At 47.7% G+C, this 24442-nt stretch overlaps 1 protein-coding gene across 1 annotated transcript in view; it reads right to left on the reverse strand.

Moving 5' to 3' along the window:
* Positions 1-22261, reverse strand: part of Tbc1d14 (TBC1 domain family member 14) — an 87880-nt gene extending 65619 nt beyond the window's left edge. Inside the window, 2 exon segments of the mRNA XM_051165127.1 lie at positions 10254-10992; positions 22160-22261. Coding sequence (XP_051021084.1) covers positions 10254-10975 — 722 coding nt within the window. The 5' untranslated portion in view covers positions 10976-10992; positions 22160-22261.
* Between the last annotated feature and the right edge of the window lie 2181 nt (positions 22262-24442).

Genomic DNA, 24442 nt, shown 5'->3' on the forward strand with positions numbered 1-24442 from the left:
CATTCAATACAGCAGCCACTGACTCCCACGTGGCTACTAAGTGCCTGAATGTGGCTAGTAAGGCTGAGGATCTCAACTTTCCATTTTAGGTTATTTTAACTGGCTTTAATTCATGGCTAACACACTGAGCAGCACAGATCCAGACTCTGCAAAGCAGACTCTAAACAACCAAAAGGACTGAACTTGCTAAGCAAGCACAAACTGCCATGAGGGCCTGGAACCAGGAGCTGGTGAGCTGCTTAGGGCACTCAGTCCTGAACAGATGCAAAACAGACATGGAATAAACAAGGCAAGTCCCACCTGCCTTAGAAACTCTGTCCCAGCTGGGCAGTGGTGGCACATGCCTTTAATCCCAGCACTTGGGAGGCAGAGGCAGGTAGATCTCTGAGTGTTCAAGGCCAGCCTGGTCTACAAAGTGAGTTCAGGACAGTCAAGGCTACACAGAGAAACCCTGTCTCAAAAAAACAAATAGAAAAAAGAAAAAAAGAAACACTGCCCCTGCAATGATGTCCTTGGAGAACACTCTGTCCTACCCACACTCAAGTCTTTACTTGAATGTCACCTATTCAGCCAGCCCCAGCTCCCAACCACCCTGTCTAAACACAACCACCTTTCCTGACACCCTGCTTTCTCTCTCCATGGCACCTACAGTCTGGCAGCAAGTGTATCACCATTCTGCAGATTCACTCAGACTACACAGGCAAAATGGGTTCTTAAGTGTGGCCATCAGGTCCTGGCCACTATAGAGCTGGGTCCTCGGGTGATGATTCTCTGTGGAAATGTGCAGTGTCTAAATTCAGATCCTTTGCTTGGCAAGCGCTTTCCTGGTGAACCCAAGACAGCACCCAGTCAGTCAACACTGCTCAATGCCCATGCCCTAGCAATAACACACAATTGAGGAGTGTAAAACACCATGGAGGGAGCTCTTTCATCCCAGAGGTTTTCTTGTTAAAGTATGCAAAGCAGTAAGAGGTAGAGGGAACCCACTGCAGGAGGAGTCTCTAGACCTGCAGAAAGGCAGGGGCTGTATGCTGAGATGTGACTCAGGAAAGCTCTTAGTGATGAGTGACTCTGAAGTGAGTTGAGCCAAATCTCTACTTAACACAGGAAAACCATGTTTACAAAGCAACTTCTCCATATATCACAGGAAGGACTGGCATGGCCAGGTAGCTGCTGCTACTAAAAAAGAGTCTGCCATTAGCCACCTGAAGGGCTTCACTGTGTCCCTTCAGTCCTCACTCCAGGTAAGACCGCAGAAGGTCAGGAGTGTAGCCATCCTAAGTCACTCCCAAGGCATCCCTCTTGCAGGCCCCATGCTGTCTGTGATGGGTTCCAACCAGCACAGATAGTCTTCTGAGTGTTGCTACAGGGAATACCCAAGGAACTAAACACAGGGCCTGCCAGAGCAGCCAAAGCAGCAGCAGAGCAGCTTCTGATGGCATGTACTCCTCCAGGGGCTAGTCTATTAAGGATATGAACTACTTGGGGCACACAAAAGACCTTCAAAGCTGAAAGAACATGCTGGCTGGGCTAAAGCATTTGCATACAAGACTCTGGGATATCGCCTCTCAAGAGAAACACAGAAACAGTGTCACTGAGTAAGTCCTTTGCAGGCTGGTCCTAGGGAAGGGTAGCTGTTATAGGCTGTATAGACAACCAGCTGGGAGTAAGAGTGGGGTTCAAGGAGCGGACAAGGACTAAAGAAGAGGAAGTAGCACCTCATACCCACATGATGATGGTCCATGTTCTTCCTGGGCATTTCCTCTTAGCATTTACTTCTGCTCTTGTCATAGTAACTAGGACCTGCTTGGCTATGTCCACCAAAGAGCAGAGTACCCTAAACCTTGTGGCCCACATACCTCCTGAGTACTTCAGATACCAGTGGGCCCTTAAGAAGGGGCATCTGCATGGCCTACATTCAAGGCTATCAGAGTTCTCCCCCAGCCCAGACACAAGAATCAAAGTCCATCCTCCAGTCTCAGCCAACCTCTCCCTGAAAGATGGGTGCTATTCATAAATGGATCCTTTTTTTTTTTTTTTTTTTTTTTTTTTTTTTGGTTTTTCGAGACAAGTTTTCTCTGTGTGGCTTTGGCTATCCTGGACTCAATTTGTAGACCAGGCTGGCCTCGAACTCACAGCAATCCGCCAGCCCAAGAGTACTGGGATTAAAGGCGTGAGCCACCACACCCAGCTAATGGAATCTTCTTAAACCATGGGAAGATCTCTTTCATCAAGGCCTACCCACCAAAGTAGTAGCCATTAGAAGGAATGACCGCCAACCTGATGGGATTTAGGATCATCACAGAAATATACCCGTAGAATATCTGTGTGGGTATTTTCAGAAAGGCTTAATAAAGAAAGAAGACCCACTCTAAACACAAGTAGCACTATCCCACAGGCTCACCTGCCTCTGCTTCCTGACTTCAGATACAATGTGAACAGCTGCCTTCCTGTCCCTTCCCTGCCATGATGGACTGTACCTACAGGCTGTCAAGCAAAGAAAACCCTTCCTTCCTTCCTTAACTTGCTCTTTGCCACAGCAATAAGAAGAGTAACTAATACACCGTCTATCAAAACAAGCTTAGTGTGTCAGTGGACACCAAATCCACTGGCACCTCTATCTTGAACCTCCCAGCCTCCAGAATTGGTGTTTCCACACCATCCACTCAATGGTATTTTGTTGTAACAACTTATATCAGAACAGTCAGCTGAGGGCCCTGCTTCCTACTTGACCAACAAAACCAGAGGAATACAAGAAGTGACAACAGCAAACACTGGTGAGAGCAACAGGAAGTATCATTCATTACTGGTGGGAAGATAAAATAGTGAAGCCACTTTGGAAAACAGGCAATTTCTTCAACACTGAGCATGCTTATCATACAGTATAGTATTTGCATTCCTTGGCATGTACCCAAAAGATCTGAAAACCTAACCCACATGGATTTTTACAAACAGCAGCTGTTCATATATGCCAAAACTTAGAAGCAACTAAGATAAGATGCCCTTCAGTGAGCAAACAGATAAACTATACCAAATCCATACAGAGAAAGATCATGCACTTAAAAATGAGCTATGCCCTCTAAAGTAACAGGATTGAAGATGTGAACTCACAGGGTCTGAGGCAACATGCACAGGGGCTGCACGGGGGTCTGGACCAGATGGAGTCGTAAAAGCTGAAAGTAGTGGACACATGACCCCATCCCAAACCCAGAACCTCTCTCCATTTCACAACCACTATGAAAATTTAGTTTTCTCAAAAGGACTCTCACTGGAGAAACAAGTTACTCTTAAGGGTAGACTGCATACCCAGCACTAGATGGCCAACAGAAAATGAACTCAACAACATCATTGGAGGTTCCTTATCTCATAATTTTTCAGGACATTTTAAAAAATTATAATTTTAGCCAGGCGGTGGTGGTGCACGCCTTTAATCCCAGCACTTGGGAGGCAGAGGCAGGCAGATCACTGTGAGTTCAAGGCCAGCCTGGTCTACAAAGTGAGTCCAGGATGGCCAAGGCTACACAGAGAAACCCTGCCTCAAAAAAAATTATAATTTTTATTTTTACTTGTATTTTATTTGTATACATTTTTCCTCTCTTTCTATCCTACAGATCCTTTGCAAAAATCTTACAGCTCCCAGCTTAGAGTGTCCACGAGATTCCTGTGTGTAAATAAGTAGTTTCTCCATATATATCTGTGCCTTTTCTTTTTTCTTTCTTTTTTTTTTTTAAGATTTATTTATCATATATTTACAGTGTTTTGCCTGCCTGTACACCAAAAGAGGGCACCAGATCTCATTATAGATAGTTGTGAGCCACCATGTAGTTGCTGGGAACTGAACTCAGAACCTTTGGAAGAGCAGCCAGTGCTCTTAACCTCTGAGCCATCTCTCTAGCCCATGTGCCTTTTCTTGCACTTTTCCCTTCTGTGTTGTCCTACTTCAATCTATTAGTTTTTGTCTTATCTTACTCTGTCTTTTTTCTCATCCTTATCCCACACCAGAGAGATTTCATGCAGTGGCCTCTGTAGCAGCCTGCCCATCTTGAAATCGTCTCCCTTCCTTTCTGCCCGGCTCTTGGAGCTCAGCGTGCTGATTATATGGGACGGCTCCTTTCATTCTCACGGGCCCGTAAGTAGGTACACCTCAGCTTATTTCACAAACAAGCGCACAAAGACTAAGCCTGAGCATCTGCCTTAATGCAGACCGCAGGCCAGCACAACCATCACACAGCTAGGTCAGGAAACTATTGCCCTCCTTCCTAGGTACCTCAGCAATGCACAAGCAGGTGCACACACCAGCAGCAGCCCCAAGACACAGCAGGTGTTCTGGTGTACCTAGAATGCTCCGTCAAAGACATAAGACAACTAGCAAACAGATTTTTGTAAGAAAGTCATAATTATAAATACCATCTCCCATTTCACTGGTGCTAATCCTAACATGGTCATAGCATTAGAAAGTACGTCAAGTAACATAAAACTGAATTAGTACTACTACGCAGGCCACACATCTATTCCATATCCAGGTATACCCCTACCCATTTCACCCAACAACACGTAAGTCTTGCAGATCATGGATGTAAAGGTCAGAGGCCCAAGCCCTGAATCATCTCTGAATCCCCCGGCAAGTTAATCAGCTTCTGTCATGTTTCTACACATATATGCAGAATTACAAACATGTTCCTGAATCTGTAAGTTCCCAGTGCAAGATTTAAAAAAAAAAAAAATCTAGGGAGCCAGGAACCATGGCACACATGTGATTCCAGAACTCAGGAGGCAGAGGCAGACAGATCTCTGAGTTCCAGGCTAGCCTGGTCTACAAAGCTAGTCCAGGACAGCCAAGGCTACACAGAGAAACCCTGTTTAAACAAACAAACAAAACATTTTAGTGATTTAAAGCAGAAATCAGAAATAGATTTAACACAAAGAATAAGATGATTTCGAGATCATATGAAGAAGTTGATTCTGAATGATCCCCTGGCCCCTAGGAATAGGTCACTGAGCAACAGGAAACTCATGTACCTAAGATGCAAATGAGAGCTGCTACCAGAATTGCTGAACTCCAGAACCCAGCAGGAAATCAACCTCACCACATCTGGATGGGAACACAGAGCTCTCCTGCAACTGCTCTCAACATCCAGGAAGCTGAAACCAGGCACTGTCAGCACTATAGGAAAGCTTCCCACCTCTACATCAGTAGGTACCAGAGAGAAGCAAAGAGGGGGGAAAAAAAAACACCTGCACCTCATTTCTGCCTCAAACCTCCCACAATGGGAGAACTGAATGGTCCTAATTCATGTCCAAAACTCTAGCACCAAGAGACTAGAAGCAGACCTCTGCTCTGCAACTAATAAAGTCCAGGAGAGCAACCTGAAGGAAAGCAGCCCAGAGAATAAACTGGCAGCCCAGAGCCCTGTCGCACAGCACCGTGCACACCACTCCCTCCTCAGTAATAAGCCGCCTCCTGTCCCTGAATTTCCTCATCCTACTCTAGGTCCGCCAGCCAGTGGGTCAGATCCCAAAGGCCATGCTCTGCACAGGAACTAAAGCTGTGGTTAAACACATTCATATTCTATCAAAATATCTAGCCGAAGACGCACTTCTAAACTGCTGGTTGCAAGCATCTTTACACACAAGACTTTTTAAAAAATAACACTGAAAGCCGGGCACGGTGGCACACGCCTTTAATCCCAGCACTTGGGAGGTAGAGGCAGGTGGATCTCTATGAGTTCGAGGCCAGTCTGGTCTACAAAGCAAGTCCAGGACAGCCAAGGCCACACAGAGAAACCCTGTCTCAAAAAACAAAAACAAAACAAAACAAAAATAAATAAATAAATAACACTGAAATATCATTTGAAACTCCATAGGCCAGAAACTGCCTGTGTATCAAGCATGCTCTGTCTGGAGAGCTAACTTCTATTTCCTCATTTAACCATTGCATTATTAGCTCTTCACTTGAGTGGTTTTTATTTATTTATTTTTTTTCAGGGCTAAGGATGGAACCCAGGACCTCACACACACTAGGCAAATGCTAGAATGCTGAGCTATGGCTCTCTCCCTCTCATAATAGCTCTTTATCAGAGGAGCAATTAATCTCAGGTCACCCAAGGACACACTAGAGGCTACAGAGGTTACATGACTTCCTCAGGGTCACACAACACAAAATAACAGAGCTGGTGGGGCTCCAAAGCCCCAGTTCTCAAACTCCCATGGTCTTCCCACTCTGTATTTGAATTACAATGAGAAGCAGGGCCAACTAGACTTAGACTGTGCCCCCAAAGGGCTCTCTGACAGGTCAGGAAGCAGACTAGAAAAATCCATCATTCCAGACCTGCAGGGAAGCACAGGCAGGTGCATCCCCAATGGCTGTCTCTACCCGATACCTTCCTATAGCAAGGTCTGCTTTGCCTTCAAATGGACATTTAACACCTCTTTAACAAAGGACCCTCTGAGAGCTTAATAAAAGGCCAGATGACAGAAGATGGAAGCAGGAAAAGCGAATTATTACTTCCCTGGCCCATTTGGATTAGCAGATTAAACCCTGGCTTCGTGGAAACCATCTCCACTTCTGGAGGAAAACAGCCACACCACAAGCATGTACTGAATTCCTCTCCCACTGCTCTCTGGGTTCTCCTATGCTGGATCCATAGGATCCCTTAACCCAGCTCTCTTCCATGTAAGATGAGGGTGCTGCTCGAATTACACTCTGAAGGACTTTTGAGGAAGCTAGTCAGTACCAACAGTTGTAATCCGTTAGCCCAGCGCATCTGAAAGGCTTCGTCCACCTCCATCCTACAACATGTGGCAATGTCTAGAAACTTTCTGGTCTTCATAGTTGGGCGATGGTGCCAGTAATAAGTGGGCAGAGGTCAGGACTGTTACAACACACAGGACAGCTGCCCACAGAAGGATCCATCTCAAACATTAACAGAGCCTGGTACAGAAGTCCTGCTCTAAGTTACTGGGCAGTGGGTTCAACTGAAGAACGTGGGGTGTGGGGGCCAAAAAAAGCTCACAGAGCAGTAAGAAACAAGATATATTCTGTTCAAAGCAAAGAAAGCTACTACTTAAGTAATCCCAGGAAGCTAGGTGCCTTAGCCATTTGATCTTACTTGAGCCGTTTCCCCCATTAAAGACGCACAAAGTCAGTTATTAAGGAGGAGAGCTGACAATAAACCTAGCTCACCTAAGCCTTGACCCAGTGTTCCCAACTGCAGTGCCCACTCTCCCAAGATAACCATCATGTCTAGGAGGTAGGAACCAGTTTACAGCTCAGGGTAATCTGATACACAGGTATGTTATAGCAAGCAAAGGAAGAACAGACAGCAGCTACGCCTACAGCTTCCATGGGGAAACAGTCAGGTCCAGCTGCCATATTACTGCTCTACTGTTCCTGTCTCACGTATGCACCTCATCAAGAAGTCAGGTTCAGAGCTGGGCACGGTGGTGCACCCCTGTAATCCCAGCACTCTGGGAAGCAGAGGCAGGCAGATCTCTGTGAGTTCGAGGCCAGCCTGGTCTACATACAAAGTGAGTCCAGGACAGCCAAGGCTACACAGAGAAACCCTGTCTTGAAAAACCAAAAAAAAAAAAAAAAAAAAAAAAAAAAAAAGGAAGCAATAGAGCAGGGAATAGCCATGATCACCCCAAATAGATGATATGTAAAGTCATCTGCGCTGGGTTTATGTCAACTTGACATAAGCTAAAGTCATCTGAGAGGAGAGAGCCTCAACTAAGAAAATGCCTCTCCATAATATGCATCTGTAAGCATTTTCTTAACTAAAGACTGATGGGGAAGGGCAAGCCCATTGTGGTACTACACCTGGGCTGGTGGTCCTGGGTTCATGTGTCGATATCTGCACTAAATCTTCAACATAATAAGCTCCCTAATTCCACAACCACAAACAGGGGCTTTTCACTCCAATTCTGGGGGAAGTGAGCTGAGACAGCAAACACCCTGATGATGGGGACAACAGAGGTGAACGAAGCAGTGGCTGCGGCACCCTTCTCAGTACTTTTCTGCTAGGGATTTGGAAATCTCAGTGAAGGGAAGTGATGTTGAAGGTCGCATAGCTAGGATGTGACCTGTAAACCAAGCTGTTCCCACTATGCTACTTCTCAGGCACTTCTGTTTTAAAAAAGAGTTTCCAGCTAGGTGTAGTGGCACAGCCTGTAATCCCAGCACTCGGGAGGCAGAGACAAGTGGATCGCTGTGAGTTTGAGGCCAGCCTGGTCTACAAAGCGAGTCCAGAACAGCCAGGGCTACACAGAGAGACCTTGTCTTGAAAAACCAAAAATAAATAAATAAATAAACAAACAAATAAATAAAGACTTTCCAAGTTTGCTAAGAATCCCTGTCACCTAGGCAGGCTCTTCCACTCTGAGATTGATCTGAGGAGTCACACATAAGGCACTCTGGTACTCAGCAACATGGAAAACTGCAAACACTCGTCCAAGTAACAGGGACAAGCCAGCTACACAGATAGGAGCTGCATGGAAGGCCTCAGAAAGACTCTGACACACAAGGTCTCCAGAAGGTAATCACTGAATAACAAATTCTGTGATCAAGATTCCCACTGGAGGTGCAGGGTACCCACCAGTTGGCGCATCAAGAACAAAAGCTGTCCCAGAAGACTGCATGCCATGTGAAGATCATCTCACTCAGAGCTGCCCTTAGGCTGACTGGGGACACTCCACATTTGCCTGACGAAGCAACTGGGAAACCATAAGCTGCCACATGTACCCAGACCCAGATGTCTTTGGCTGAGTCTAGGCAGCACATCACATAAGTACTGCAAAGTCCAACACTGACTTGCTAAAACAAGTGCCATGTGTTTCCACCTGCCAAGTTCATAGCCCAGAAGCCTCCAAAGAACAAATCTGGGCAGATTACGATCCTGAATATGTAATTCATAGCTCCACACCCTTCTGCAGAGCACCTCAGCTTCTGTGACTGACTGGTGGGGGTATCCCAACCCCGGATTATAAACTCACCTTCCGTTGTGACCTAAAATCATGTCTATCACCCTATGACTCCCACTTGGCCTGCCTAGAACAGAGCCTTCGACAGACTCTTGCTGAACAACAGCATAAAACACAAACAAGAGGAAGAAATGGAAGCAACTCTCCTAACGGGGCTCGAGGACACACAGGAAGCCCAGTAGGCTTGTTGGGGACCTAGGTGACAAGACACCAAAGAAAGAGTATACATGGCAAGATCAACACAACAAGAACTGTGTGACTGCAAGGCGGCTGTGTATTGTTTTTTTTAATTATCTGTATTACCTGTAGGCCCAGCTAGTAATCAATCAAGACACAGACACTTGTTATATTTTAAAATAGCTTTAGTTAACCTAGGGCAGGCAGATATCAATCTTCTAAACTACCTCCCATAGTGGGGCAGGCATGGGATCCCTGTCTCAATCTCATGTCATCTGTTTGCAATAACTTTTATCAAGCTACCTCTCATCCATAATCTCAAATGCTTGCTAATGTTTTTTATATGGGCCGGAATTCTTCACCCACACCAGCCATGTGCTTCTCCTCCATCTAACCCGTGGCGGCCTTCCTCTCCTCTCCTCAGATCACTCTCCTTTCTCCTCGTGGCAGTCTTTCTTCTTCCCAGAATCCCTCTCTCTCCTAGCCCCACCTATCTCCTTTGCCCTGCCCATGTGGGATGGCTTTTTAATTAACCAAAAGGTGGGTCACAGAGACAACAAGCAGTAATTAGCAACAAAATACATTAGACCATCCCCCAATAGCCATGGCACATGCCTCAACAGCAGGGCCAGGGCCAGAACACATGATAAGGACCACACAGGTACTGGCAGCATTACTGGAGCATTTGGAAATGCCACCCCAGTGTCTGCCACTGGGAGCAGTGTTAGAAACAGAGTTGCTAATGCTGGTACTAATCTCAACAGCATCCTTTTGCCTGACCCAAGAAACCCAAGTGATTAGTGAATGACAAAGTAAAGGTAATAACCATCTCTGGGTGACCCCACCCACAAAAGGCAGCAGGCCAAGAAGCAATGACGACTATTCAAGTGAGCCAAGAACAGAGAAGCAGGAGACGGGAGTGGGAAGCCAAACGGCTGAGTCAGCAGCAAACCTGGCCACACACTACTCCACAGTACTCTAAGGCACAGGGAAAAGGCACGAATGTCTGTAGGACACAGACAGTCAGACAAGGAGGCACAAAACAACAGGTCTCCATCTGTTGCCCTGGCTGCTCCAAATAGCAAAGGCGTTGTTACCTTGTGAAGAAGTGACTGAATGGTTGCAATAGTTTCAATTTCCTCCCCTCCTCAGTCTCAGCCACACAATCCAGCTGATGTAAGTCACTGGTTTCCTTGATGGAGCTCAGGGTGACATCAGTGAACTGTGGGTCATCATCATTCTCTAGGGTCACAATGGCGCTGGAACTGCTCGTGACCATGAGGTCCAAGATGTCCTCATTGCTGACTGACAACGTCGTCGACAGCTCTGTGCCAAGACTAGAAACACTGCAGACAGAGACATCATCACTTCGGTTCAAGGCTTTGGAGGTGGGGCTGTAGAGTTTCACTGAGTCATAGCCTGTCCTGGGAAATGTGGAAGACTTCCGCACAACCTGCTCCTGCTCGCTGCAGGTGGGGGCTGTGGGTGCACAGGATGGCAGGGGGCATGCGCTCTGGAAGGCCCGCTCGGGGATGATCTCTGACTCAGACTGCTTTCTCTTCACATGGACCACACTGCAGGGAACAGGCTCTGGGTTGCCAATCTCCAGGGTAGGAATGCCCGAGTCCACTGACTGAAGGCTGTGTCGATCTTCCAAAGCACCAAGTTTTAGTGTGGGTTCATAGTCAGGCACTGACAGGGATCTGGGAGCCTTGACACTCAGGTGTTGCAGGTCCTGAAGGGAGTCTCCTGGCCGACCATCTAGAATGCCCATCAATGCTACACCATTCATAGAGGTGGAAAGGTTTCCATCAGTCATCTTGGTCCAAGAGGAAACTAGAGAAACACAGACATGGGAATTTAAAATGTATATATAAATCCAAAGATGTCACTCCTCAGGCATCTCTGGACATACAGCTCCAAAGGCTGGATTACCCACTTAAACAGGCACCTTTGAAAGAGTCCTACGAGTTGGGCATGGTGGCACACACTTATGAAACCAGCACTGGGAGACTGAGGCAAGAAGTTTGTGAATCTGAGACCATCCTGTCTGATACCCAAGCCAAAATAATTAAAAAATAAATAAATAAATAAGATGTCCTATACACTCAAGTTCTAATTGAGGCCCAGAGCAAAAGCTTAAATGCCCTCTCCTGACATGAGCTAGCCAGACGATAACCCACAGAGATCATCTACAGGAAGCAATGAGTTTCATCATCAGTTCCTTCACCCTAGTCACATCTCCGAAAACCAGGCCAGCCCTGGAGGTAAAAGATCTGTGCCAGGAGGAAAGAAAAGTTTCTTGTGGGAATAGCCTACATTCTGGATCTTGTATGCCCACATGTTGAAGGCTGGGTCCCAAGACTGCTGTGCATCTAGAGGATGGTGGAGCCTTTAAAGGGTTGAATGAAGTTAGATTACCTTGTTTGCTGGATGCAATGAGGTAATCAGGATTCTTTTGTCACCTGCTCCTATCAAGACATTCTTCGCTTCCCTGGGACCAAAGCAACAAGGCTGAAATACCATGGACTTAAGGAATCTTTGAAATATGGCACACGCCTTTAATCCCAGCACTTGGAAGGCAGATTGCTATGAGCTCAAGGCCAGACTGGTCTACAGAGAGTCCAGGACAGCCAAGGCTACCCAGAGAAACCCGGTCTTAAAGAAAAAGAAATCTTTGAAATAATGAGCTGAAATAAGCCTTTCATTCTTACAAGCTGTTTATCTCAGGCCTTCTGTAACAGTGGTTCAGAGATAACACGAATTAGGGGCTGGGACTACTGCTCAGTACAGGTACTTGGCTAGAATGAGCAAAGTCATGGGTTCAATCCTAGTCATTGTGAAACAGCATAAAAACCAAGCTACCTTCATTAAGACAGAAAAACAGTAAAGTAAATTACACACTCACAAGCACTCCACACTGCCCAAGCATACCCCAAGTGGCCACACCTTCCCAAGGCACTACCATACTCACTCAAGTCCAAGACAAGGCACGCTTTTCCTTCACAACAGAAGCCAAGCGCTCAGAACAGTCAAGACCAGACTTATCTAGAGAGGTAGGATTTGGGGTCAGAGGGAAGGCTATGCCTAGTTTTAAATGGCTTGGAACAGGCTCCCTAAACCCAGGACAGGAAGCAAGTTCAGTGGAGATATGTTAATCATAGAAGAACAAAGGCCAGAACTTGAGAGAAGATTCTAAAGCACTGGCCATACACACCTCAAAGGCCATGCCCAGAATTCTCTGATCAAAGAGGCAGGCACAAGCCAAGAGAAAATTCCAGTCTGAGGAACACAGTCACCAGCACACTGTCAAGCCTTACCTGTGAAAGGTTACTTCTTGCTTTATTTTGAAATGTCAAAACTAAAGAGATCAGATGGTATACCATAACCTAACCACAGAGTAGAACGTAAGTACCAGAACTCCAGCCATCCCTGGACTGTAACCCAGCTCCACTACAGACAACCCTGGGGAAATTAAGTACCAAAGAAAGTGACGAATGGGCACCTGGCCCAGGAGGAACAGCTGCTATCATCAAACAAAAAGTAGCTGAAGGCTCTCAGGCACAGCAGGCATAGCAGTTCACCTGCTAGGGGTTAGCCTAGCTTTTACAAGAAGCCTCCTGCAGCTCTCAGGAAGCCAGTCTCCTTCAGTGCAGCAGAAACAAACTGATTAAAAGCAAAAAAGAGGAAGGGCAGTAATCTCCCCCTCCCAGAAACTGAAGGAGCCAGTCAGACAGTGCAGCAAAGAGCAAAAATAGAAACAGGAGGGAGTGAATGGAACGGCGGAATTCAGAAATAGACTGAGCCACAGAAAACTATATTCACGAAAGTAAGGTTCATTTAACTCCAGAGTTGTATTGACTGATAACCTATTTTTCTTATAAGTTAGAACCACAGTGTACCACACCACAAGAAAAACACAGGTAAATTTAGGGTTTTTTTTACAGAAAAAAATTATATAAGGGCTGAAAAGAGTTTTAAATTTACAGACAACAGCTGGGTGTGGTGTCCCAGCACTCTGGGAGCAGAGACAGGTGATCTCTGTGAGTTCAAGGCCAACCTGGTCTACAAAGTGAGTCCAGGGCAGCCAAGGCTACACAAAGAAGCCCTGTCTCAAAAAAACCAAGAAACAAACAAAACACCTTACAGACAAAAACTCAGTTCATCTCAAGGATCTGGGCATCCCTTCAGCAGGTGTGGAACACATTTTAATTTTCATGGCTCACCACCCTGATGTCTACTCTGAGTCCAGCAGCCATGTACCCATCAAAGATACCACACACCACCTCTGTTCACTCTGTGGAAAAATCTAACCAATTGCTATGTTAAGAAACAACAGTCATTGGGCTGGAGAGATGGCTCAGTGGTTAACAGCACTGTCTGCTCTTCTAGAGGTCCTGAGTTCAAGTCCCAGCAACCACATGGTGGCTCACAACCATCTGTAATGGAATCTGATGCCCTCTTCTGATGTGCATGAAGACAGAGCACTCATACATAAAAATAAAACTTAAAAAAAAAAAAAAAAGAAACAACAGTCACAAAAGGATACAAGTAGATTCAAATACACACAAATGTGAAGGTTTTACTCTTTTTAATTAAAGGATAACAGTAAGAAACAGTTTATCACATAGCTAAGAGCTAATCTTTGACAAAGGCAAAGGTTACTGTATATCTAAACACCATCAGCTTCAGACAGAGCAAACTGGCACAAGGTCTTGGTCAGAAATCTTTACAGGTGAAGCAGAAATTCTGGCTCTGCCACTTAGCAGCTAGGGTGACCTCAGGAGAGGTGCTTAACCTTTCTGAGCCTCAACTTCCTGCCTCCCCAGCAGTGAACCATAAAAATACTATCCTACAGGCTGGTCTAAAGACAAAGAGAGGAGGAGGTGTGGTGAAGCCCAACACCTGACCTCACAGGTGCTCCACACACCCAGCTCCTTGGTTTCAAGCCACATCTGGCCACAGTGCGTGCAGGAGACGCAGTTCAACTGTGCTGTTGTTGCTGTTGTTTGGGATTTTTTAAATATTTATTTATATGAGTGTTCTATTTGCAAGTATAACAGAAGAGGGCATCAAATTCCATTACAGATGGTCATGAGCCATCATGTGGTTGCTGGGAATTGAACTCAGAACCTCTGGAAGAACAGACAGTGCTCTTAACCACTGAGCCATCTCTCCAGCCGTTTTGGTTTGGTTTTGGGGTTTGTTTGGTTTTTGTTTTGTTTGAGACAGCGTTTCTCTGTGTAGCCTTGGCTGTCCTGGACTCCCTTTGTAGACCAGGCTGGCCTCAAACTCATAGCGATCTGCCTGCCTCTGCCTCTTGAGTGCTGGGATTAAAGGCGTGCGCCACCACACCTGGCGCAATTCAACTGTTAGCAAGATACTCTGCACCTAGAATGCACTAGGCAAACAAGGTGCCTAGTGCTGTCTGTGGGGTGAGAAACCATCTCATTCATAGAATTAATGCCAAGGACTTTCCTCCAAACCTAATCAAGAATTGGGGAAGAAAGTAAGGCTGTGAGCCCAGAGCTATGGTGTTCTCTGTCCCTGAGGCCTCTTCCAGGGAAAAGCCAAAAGAACTCTGAGGTCTCTGATGATTCATTAAGCCTCAGGAAGAGTGTCAGTCTTTGAGGAAATAAGCCTAAAAGGGAAAGAGTGCTCTGGCTTGCAACATAGTTGTGCTGGCTAGTCTTATGTCAACTTGACATACAAACTAAAAATCTGAAAGGTAGGACTCTTTTTTTGTTGTTGTTGTTGGTTTTTGTTTTGTTTTTTGCTTTTTGAGACAGGGTTTCTCTGTGTAGCCATGGCTGTCCTAGACAAACTTTGTTGACCAAGCTGGCCTCGAACTCACAGTGATTCGCCTACCTCTGCCTCCTGAGTGCTGGGATTAAAAGCCTGTGCACCACACCTGGCAGGAGGGACTCTTAATTAAGAAAAATGCCTCCATAAGATCTAGCTGTAAGGCATTTTCTTAATTAGTGATTGACAGGGGAGGGCCCAACCCATTGTGGGTGGGTCAATCCCAGTGCTTGTGGTCCTGGGTTTATAAGAAAGCAGACTGAGCCGGGCAGTGGTGGTACACACCTTTAACTGAGTTCAAGGCCAGCCTGGTCTACAGAGCAAGTTTCAGGACAGCTAGAGCTATACAGAGAAACCCTGTCTGAGAGAGAGAGAGAGACAGAAAGACAGAGAGACAGAGAGACAGAGCGCAAGCAAAATAAACCCTTTCCTTCTCCACTTGTTTTTTTGGTCATGGTGTTTTTGTCTCAGCAGTAGTGATCCTAATACACCAATACTCTAGAACCAACTTCTTCTGCAAAGGGCTAAGGCCACCTGGTCCTCAAGCACTTCCACACAGTGCTACCAGTGCCATAAAACCAGAGGCCACGCTCCAGGCCCTCCGCCTTCTGCCAGTGCCCCAGTAAGGGGGAGGTTGCACAAACAGCCGCGTGCTTTTGAGACAAGGCTGTAGGGTGAACTTTGGAAGCTGGCCTAAAGTAGGTGGCTTGCCTCCAAGTCACATGCTTTCTAAGCACAGACTGAGCCCGAATTCCCCACACTAAGCAGACACAAAGGCCCTCTCATCATCTCTACCTTCCCCACCTTTCAACAGGCAGCTCAACTGCAGCCACTGTAAGGAGCAAGGAGCTCCTGGCCAGCTAGGTCATCAGGGGCTTTGGGCTCCAGCAATTTGTAGCATGGGGAGCTCCAGCCAGCCGCCTCCTTCCTCCGCACAGTGACCCCTTCCCAGCTCCTTCAGGAAGCTTTACAGCACTTTCTATGTTCTTCTACCACACCCCACCTAAAAGGATGGGATTCTACAACTGTTCTCCTGTTTCTTCCTACCAGATCCCAAACTTCAGGGCAGGAACAGTTCTACTCATTTCTGGATTTCAGCATCTGGCCAAATGCCTACCAAGGATTAAGGATTTTTAAAAGTATGTGCTGAATTAATTACTAACAGCCAAGTCCTCCAGTGGGCAACTTTCCCAGACAGTCCCATCCATGCACATTCAACTGAAATCTAGGTTATAGTCTAAGAACAAGGGCAGCACTAACAGAGACAATACAAGTAGGAAAATCCCACCGAGTCCTGGAAACGTGTACACATACCAGATCCCAGCAACTGGGCAATCCACTCAATACAGCAGGTTCCGTGCAGACCTGACAGTGGGATCCATCACCTACAATGACAGTCAGGAAAGGGAAACAACATCCCTCTCTTTACACTCATTTTCTGACATCTACATGAGTAACATCAGAGCAATACAATCTGCCCGCAGCAGGCACTATAACCTCGGCAGACTCAGGCACTGGCTGAGTCCATCTAAGGAGGAAGGAGTGTGATGCCATGGGAGGCACGAAACACAGGGTGAACGGTGATTAGTCATCACTTTGCGGGCTAGAGAAAAGCACACAAGATATGAAGCAGGCATAAGAGGAAGGCTGTTTTTAACCCTCCTAGCAAGACCACATGAGTTTCATGTGTTCTGTGGGAAGCAAAGAGGAAACTGCCTGAGGGTCTGGAACAGTCCAAATGCCACCCCATAGGGCTGGTCTTTGTGTAAGGCCAGTGACAAAGAAAAGAGACCCAGGCTCTGCCAGTGATATGGACAGGGCTGTGTGCGACAGTCTAATCTAGATGCAATCACTTGATTTCCTCCTCCCCCAAATCCAAGACCTAGGGCATGGCCAGAATCTTCACAAAAGAAACCATTTTTGAAACACAGAGCAAATGTTTAGTTGTGTCCTTAGAAAGGGAAAAAATCCCCTCCCTGGTGGCTGCAGAAGAACAAACAACCCCCAGCACCATTCCTGGGGACTGCCTCCCCCACCCCAAAAAGGATATGGGCCCAGCCAGCCCTTCCTGACCCAGCTTCTCTCTGGATGTCCCTGGGAAAGGGGGATTCCTGGCACCACGGGCAAGGGGACACTGCTGTTCTAGCTGACCATCAAAGGACAGGGCAGTACACTCACCTTAGCTGCCACGCCTCCCTTCAGCCCAGCTCTACCTGACTTCTAGGTCCTCACTCCAAGGGCAAAGCACCCATAGCTTGTTTCTACTCAGCCACGCCTGAGTGCACATGCATGAGAATCAGCATCAGGAGAGCAGGGTCACACTTGTAACACCTCCCACCTGGGCAGCACCATAAACTACCATGTAATACAGACCAGGCTCTGTTCTAAACTGAACAGGCCCCACCAGTCTTCAGTATCCAGCACCCACAACATTCTTGAGAAAGCCTCCTGCAGTCCCCCATGTTTCATAGTGAGGGTTCTGATGAGGCCTTCGGCTTCCGCACAAAAGCAGTAGGTCGATCCACCAGGCTGCATCTCAGCCCAGAACACTGGGGGTCCAGGATAAACTTTAGCTCAGGAGAGGCTAGCAATAAGGCCTAACCCCAAGGAGACCCACAAATACATTACACTTATGTGAAACCCCCCTCCTGCACTGCAGAGCACACCACAAGAACTAACCAGGAGGACAGTCTCTAAGTCCTGAATGGCAGGAAGGCAAAGAGATCGGGATAGTCCTGTGTCTCAGGTGCCAGCATTACTGGTTCACAGGAGCAGCCACCTACCAGGAACAAAGCGCCTGCCAGGTGCTCAACCTTCACACCCATCTACTTAGAGGAGCACTAGCAAACCTCTGCTCAAGACTAAGGGCCAGGAAAAACAATTTACTAAGGGCCAGGGCTAAGAAAGCAGCCGTGCTGGGCTAACCTGGATCTGACTCAAGAGTGGGAGCAGCCCGATGATCACCCTCTGTACTGCCACTGCGCAGAATGGAAGTTGATTTTAGAAGTCCTTTCTTTTTAGATGCGGTTGTTGTTGTTGTTGTTTTGGTTTTGGTTTTGGTGTAACCAGTCCTGAAACAATTTCCTAAACTCATACATTCCTCTGGAGGGGGAATGGCAACTTACCGGAAGGTCCCACATTCTGAGTGAACCATTTCACCCATGCATATTTCAGCACACCAGGCTTCAAAGCTCATTGCATTACACTGTTGAGGGTTTCAAAGGCTCCCTCAAAGCTCTAAAGAACACACACTTAACTTCCACCACCCATAGGTGTTATGATTAAAAGGCCTAAATGAGACACTTTAAATTAAGGACACAGAATCCTTCCCCTCCAAATGTTTCAGTTACATTTAATGACTAAGCAGACACTTGTGAACAGGGAGATATGCAGACCATTTCACAAAAGCAAGATAATTTAAATTTTTAAATCTTTGTTTATTTGGGAGAAATGGTGTTTCTACTATGTAGCCCTAGCTGGCCTGGAGCTAAGTAGACAAGCTGGCTTCAAACTCAAGAGATCTGCCTGCCTCTACTACCAGAGCAGTGGGAATACTTCTTTTTAATTCTTAACAGAATAAACAGAGCACTTCTATTTAATTCTTAACAGAAGAGACCACTCACCACGTGCTGTACATGTGAGGGGCCACATGACCTAGTCACAAGTATGCTAAGTATACTGTAGACACTGAGATGTAGAGAAACAAAGCAATTTGCTCAAAGTTGCACAAAGGAAGGTATGGATTCAAGCCAGGTATGACATCAGAGCCCAACACACAGCCTGCCGGAATATCGTATTTTTCAGACTATAAGACGCACCTGACCATAAGACACACCCAGTTTTTAGAGCAGTAAAACAAGAAAAATAGTAAAAACAACAATGGGACCACAAAGCACACCCTAATCCCCCCCACACCTGGGTGGAGGGGGGTGGGAAGGTGCATCTTATGGTCTGAAAAATACAGTACTTAAAGATACAAATCCTTAATTTTGTGATAACTAGTAAACTGAACACTTAACATTTTTTACTATTCTATGTTAGATTTTAATAAGATGAATTTTTTTTAATTATTGTAACTATATGAGTATTTTGCCTCCATGTTTGTCTGTGCACCAGGTATGCAATTGGTGCCCACTGAGGTCAGATGAGGGCACCAGATATCCTGGAACTGGAGTTACACGGTTGGGCTGCCATGTAGGTGTGGAGAACTGAACTTGGGCACTCTGGAAGAGCAGCAAGTGCTCATAAAAGCTGAGCCATCTCTCCAGCCCAGAAAACTTTTTAAAATAGAGCCAATAAGATGGTTCAGTGAGTAGAGGCACTTGTGGCCCATACCTGGCAACCTAAATCCCATCCCTAGAACCCTCATAAAAGTAGAAAGAGAACTGACTCCAAAAGTTGTCCCCCAACCTCCACACATGCAGCATGGGCATGCTCAACCACATGCACATCACATAAACATGGATCAGTTGGTAAAGGTGCTTGCTGCCAAGCCTAATGATCTGAGTTTGATTCATAGGACCCACAAGTAAAAGGAGAAAACTGACTAACAGTTGTCCTCTGACACACACACAATTTTTTTTTAAATGTCATTTTACAGGATTGGTTTTGAAGAAAGTAGAATGGGAGGAGCTACAGACTCTGCAATAGACTACCTGGATATTCAAATCCCAGCTCCTCCACTAGCCAATTGTGTGACCTTGGATTGGTTTATCTTCATGTGCCTCTGTTTCACTGCACAATGAAGTCAATAGTAGCCTCTACTTCATCAGGCAATTAGCAAGACAGGGGAGGAAAACCACATGATGCCTTTAGAGCCATGCCTGGCAATGAGGTAAGCCTTAGATCTAGGCTAGTGTTCTTCTTGGCAGATGGCCAGCCAACTCAGGCCCACTATTTTAACACCTTTGCATTACAAAGCCCAGACATAGCCACTCTGTGTACACAAGTCTTCTTCCTGCTGTTAGCATCTCTCCTCACACATGCTGTGTGGCACTGACTGAACTTGGGCCTCAATTTTCCCAAGGAAAAAAATGAAATTACCCAAACTTACCTACTCCTGAGAGCTTTCCAGCTCAACAGTTAAAAAGTTTCAATACTCCTGGCCCAAGACACTTTCTTTACATCTAGTCCTTAAGCAAATGTCAGGAGACAATACATACACAATTCCTAAACTCTTTTATATGTAAATGCCTACTGACAAATCTTCTCCAAGGTCTCAAGACCCCACATCATGTGGCAAAGATGCTCAGCTCTGAGGCTGGGAACGTGAAGCTATGGATCCCCGACCCATCGGGAGTCAGACTCTAAGACAAAGCTGCCTGAAGCCATGTTAGAGAGGCTTACACAAGGAGGGAACTGGTCCTGGTATAGTAGAGGAAGTAGACATGAGAGATAAGGAACTCACTCTCTGGCATAACAGGAGTCTAACTGAAGATGCTAAAGAGACAGGAGCCCCCCAGGAGGCAGGATGCTGAATGTGAGGAGATGGGCTGAGGGCAGAGTAAAAAAAAAAAAAAAAGCAAGCCCAACTCATGCCAAGTAAAGCGCTAAACAAACACACCCTAGGGCCTGCTGGGGCCAAGGAGGACATTAGGATGAGCAGAGCCTTGTCTTGTGAGACACCAGCCTCAGTCAGCATCCCACCCCCCCCCCCTCACCTCCTTTCCTATAGTCACGCCTCCTTCTCTTAATGTTCCAGAAGAGTACACCCAATAACCCTAAGCAGCAGGTGCGTGCCAGGTTCTCATTACAGCTGGGTCTCATCGGGATCATGGAGCTCAGATCTCAATGCATCAAACCCATACAACAAAGCAAGCAGTGAAAGAGCTGGAGGAAGGGAGTAACAGTACCAAACTTGAAAGCTTGGCACTGACACGGAAGTATGCCAAGACGTATACAAAGCCTAGCCCAGCCCCTTTAGCAGAGCTGCTAGCAGCCATAGGCAACCCATCCTCCAAAAAAGCTGCCAAGGTGCTGGGGTGCTGGGGAGAGTTACACTGCTGTCCCCAAACACGAGGACTCCTTCCTCGGCCAGCCAACATGAAATAATCAAACACTAGCCAGGGCCTCCAGAAGTGACAAGCTGCAGTAGTGCACACAGAATCTTCCAGTTCCACCTAGGTATGCCACTTTTAAGACAGAGGCAGTTTCAGGTTTCACTAGGCCTGGTCAGGAGGTATCTCTGACATACCCAACCTCACTGGGGGAGCTGCATCAGCCACTCTGGAAAGCCAGCCAAGTCCCTGCAAGGCTGACAAGATCCCAAGTAGGAGTTAGGGGCAGAGGTCAGGTTGTTCCTCTAGCCTACCAATCTGCCCAATACTGAGGGTCTCTAGAGATAAAACGGATTCTACACCCAGAGAGTAAAAGATCTGAGGAGGACATGGCTCAGGAATAGGAGTCTGAGGGGAGTGGGGGCTAGGGTCCCTAATCGCGAGACCTTCTGCAGCCTAGGTTGCAGAGTAAGGAGCCCAAGATGGGAGAGGACCCGGTGGGCCAAAAGGGTTAAGGAAGACTTCTGGCAGTCTGAGAAGAACTGGGTATGAGGAGGAAGAAGATATGAACACATCACAAAGGACTGAGGAGGGAGGACTAAGGAGGACAGAGGTCTGAACAGGTCAGGGATCTGACAAGGATTCGTGCTTGTGACCCTCTGAGCTGACTCGGTTCAACAGGCCACACTCCTGTGCAAGTCAGATGAGCCAGTCGCAGCCTTGGGTCTAAGAAAACTTGACTAAGTTCTGGAAATGGGGTCTTATGAGGATAGAAATTCAAGACACACCAAGGGTCTGAGGATCAAATCTGAAGGGTCTGAGGAGGCCCGAGGAACACTGAGATCTCAACAGGAGGCGGGTTTGGGGAGGCCAGAGATCTGAATACCACAGGGGTCTGAAAAGGACTAAGGGCAGAGACCTGACCAGGACACGGGTCTGAGGAGGACGCTGGCTCGGGACACGCAGGGCAGACTCCTCTAAGGCTCACAGCACTGCATCTGAGGAGAAAACTTTTCATCAAGTTCTGGAAAAGCCTCAAGCCAGGACAAGCTCTCACCCAGGGCAGTGGCTCGTCAGCAGGACACCAACCCTCCTACGGGCCCTCTCAGCGGCCGACCCACTTAGCCCGACACAGCAGCAGGTGGCATCGGCAAGCGCCAGCCCTCCTCGACCTCCCAGCCTGACCCCGTAGAGCCCTTCAGTACCCGAGCTACCGCAGCTCCAACGCCATCTCTGAGGCCGTGGCCCGCCGTCCAGGCCCCGTGGGGGCCCGCAACTCGCAGGGTGCTGAGGCCCGGACACCGCAGACGCCCGGCCGCAGCAGGTGCCTGCCAGTCGCCCGCAGCTAAAAGCGGCTTGCGCCAGGCCCCGCCCCAGCACGCCCAGCGCTCCATAGCCACGCCCCCACAAGTCCGCCACTCTTCCGCTGAACCTCTACGACCCAACACCCGCTCTACGGGCCTCAGGCGTATCGCCACGCCCCGCGCTCCGCAGACACGCCCCCCTGAGGGCTCATTAGCCACGCCCTCCACTCTTCCCGTACCCGCTATCCACCCGGACTAGCCACACTCCCGGAGATAGGGACCTACTGCCACGCCCCACGCTCCCTAACCACGCCCTCACGCTCCCTGACCACGCCCTGCCGGTCCACCACCGCTCTTCCGCCAGGGCTCTCGACCCCCCGCCGAGCCTCTGTTAAGCTTGGAGCCTGCAGCTCACTTGACGCTGCTCCTCAGATCTGTTCAAGCGTCCGCCCTAGGTTTCGGAAGTTGTGTCCCGGGCCTTTTTCTTCCCAGGCCCTAGCGGAGCTGTGAGGAAAGCCTTGAGAGAGTCAGAGTGTCCACACTGTCACCACTGTCGCCCGGCAGGGGCCCCTTACCTGGTCAGCTTCGCCCGCGGCCATCTTGGAAGTGGGAAGCAGAGGGAGGAGAAAGATGCGCGCAAAGGGCTGGGCCAGGCATGAGGAGCCGAGCGGCTGAGCGCATCGATGGGGCGCCCCTGTCCCCAGCTGGGGGAGCTTTCAGAGGCCCACGGAGTGTGTAGGGGGGGTCATCTGACCGCTGAGTACGGATCTTTGACCACTGAACGCTCTCCCGGCATAGCCTTAGCCTCTTCAGGTGTGAAATGGGCTTTTCTGATTACTGACTCATTGCGCTTAGTTCCTAACGCTCTAGTTACCAAACTTTGGTCTTCACCTTAGTATTTTAGTACCCAAAGCCCAGCAGGCCGCTTCGGGAGGTGATATACAGGGTTTATCAGTGTGTTTTAAAGGTTGTGTGATGGACTCGCTTAGGAATTAGACAGGCTTCCCTAGACTGCGTCCCACTCTGGTCTGGGACACACAGATCCACCTGCTTCTGCCTCTGGGATGCTAGAATTAAAGGTGTGTGCCACCACACCCGGCTTTATTTACATATTTGGTTTTGTTTGTCTGTGGGGTGGGATTGTGTGTCTGTGTATTTTGTTTGTTTGTTTTTTAAGTAGAAAAAAACTACAGAGATTGGGTTCATACTAAAGGTACCCAGAATGATACAGGTTTATTATAGGAGGTGTCAGACCCTGAGGATTTAGGGTCGGGGAGCCTCTTTAAAGCCTGACTCTATCTCGGTCTGCTGGAAGGCTGGAACCTTCACAGTCCTATGGGAAGAGTGATCTCCCTGCCCTGGCAGACACCTGGAGGCACGCAGGAGGAGATTCACTTGTCTTGGTTACAGTTCTTAGTTCATGCTAGCCTCAAGGTTGTAACCTTTAGATGATCTCCTGACCCTCCTGCCTCTACCTCCCCAGTGCTGAGGTTACAGAAATGTCCCACGATTCCTGCTTTAATTGCATGTTCATTTCAAAACATTAGGTGATGGTTCAGCCTCCGAACAACTCTCTCAGATGCTCCTAAGTATTTTAACAAATACAATGCAGAGGAAGGGCTTACAAGACTGAGGCTGACGGCGATCAAAGGCTAGGCAGTGCACACCATCCCTCCGGGTGAAAGACCACAGAGAGGCTGTGGATAGCTCAGTGGCCGGAGTTCAGTTCCAAGCATGAGTGAGGAGGAGACTGAGTGCCTGGCCATATCTGAGTGTCCTGGGGTCTCTTACATGTGTTGTAACTTTTAAACTTCCCCCATGACATGTGCAGTTTCACAAGGAAGCAGTGTCTGTGTCTCACTCAGCCACCCGAGGCCGTGGGATCGATGCTCTCAGCCCATCACACCAGGGCCTTGAGCTAAGCAAGTCCAGCCCTGTATCTGTTAGATGAACAAAAGAACATCTCCCCAAGAAGCTTTCAGCCCCTCAAGTCTAACAGCACCGGCTTCCATTGGGAGTGAGGACCAACCAAGCAGGGTGACCTCTGGGCTGGAGGATTCCAGACTCTAGCCATCCTAGGAGCCCAGCCGTGCCCACAGGCTACTTGAAAGCCTTGCTGAACACTTCACTTTCCTCCCTGGATCGTGACTGTAATTACGCTTAGCCTCTACTTAGGATGGCAGG

The sequence above is a fragment of the Acomys russatus genome, chromosome 22 (assembly GCF_903995435.1).
Source record: "Acomys russatus chromosome 22, mAcoRus1.1, whole genome shotgun sequence".
Classification (NCBI taxonomy): Eukaryota; Metazoa; Chordata; class Mammalia; order Rodentia; family Muridae; genus Acomys; species Acomys russatus.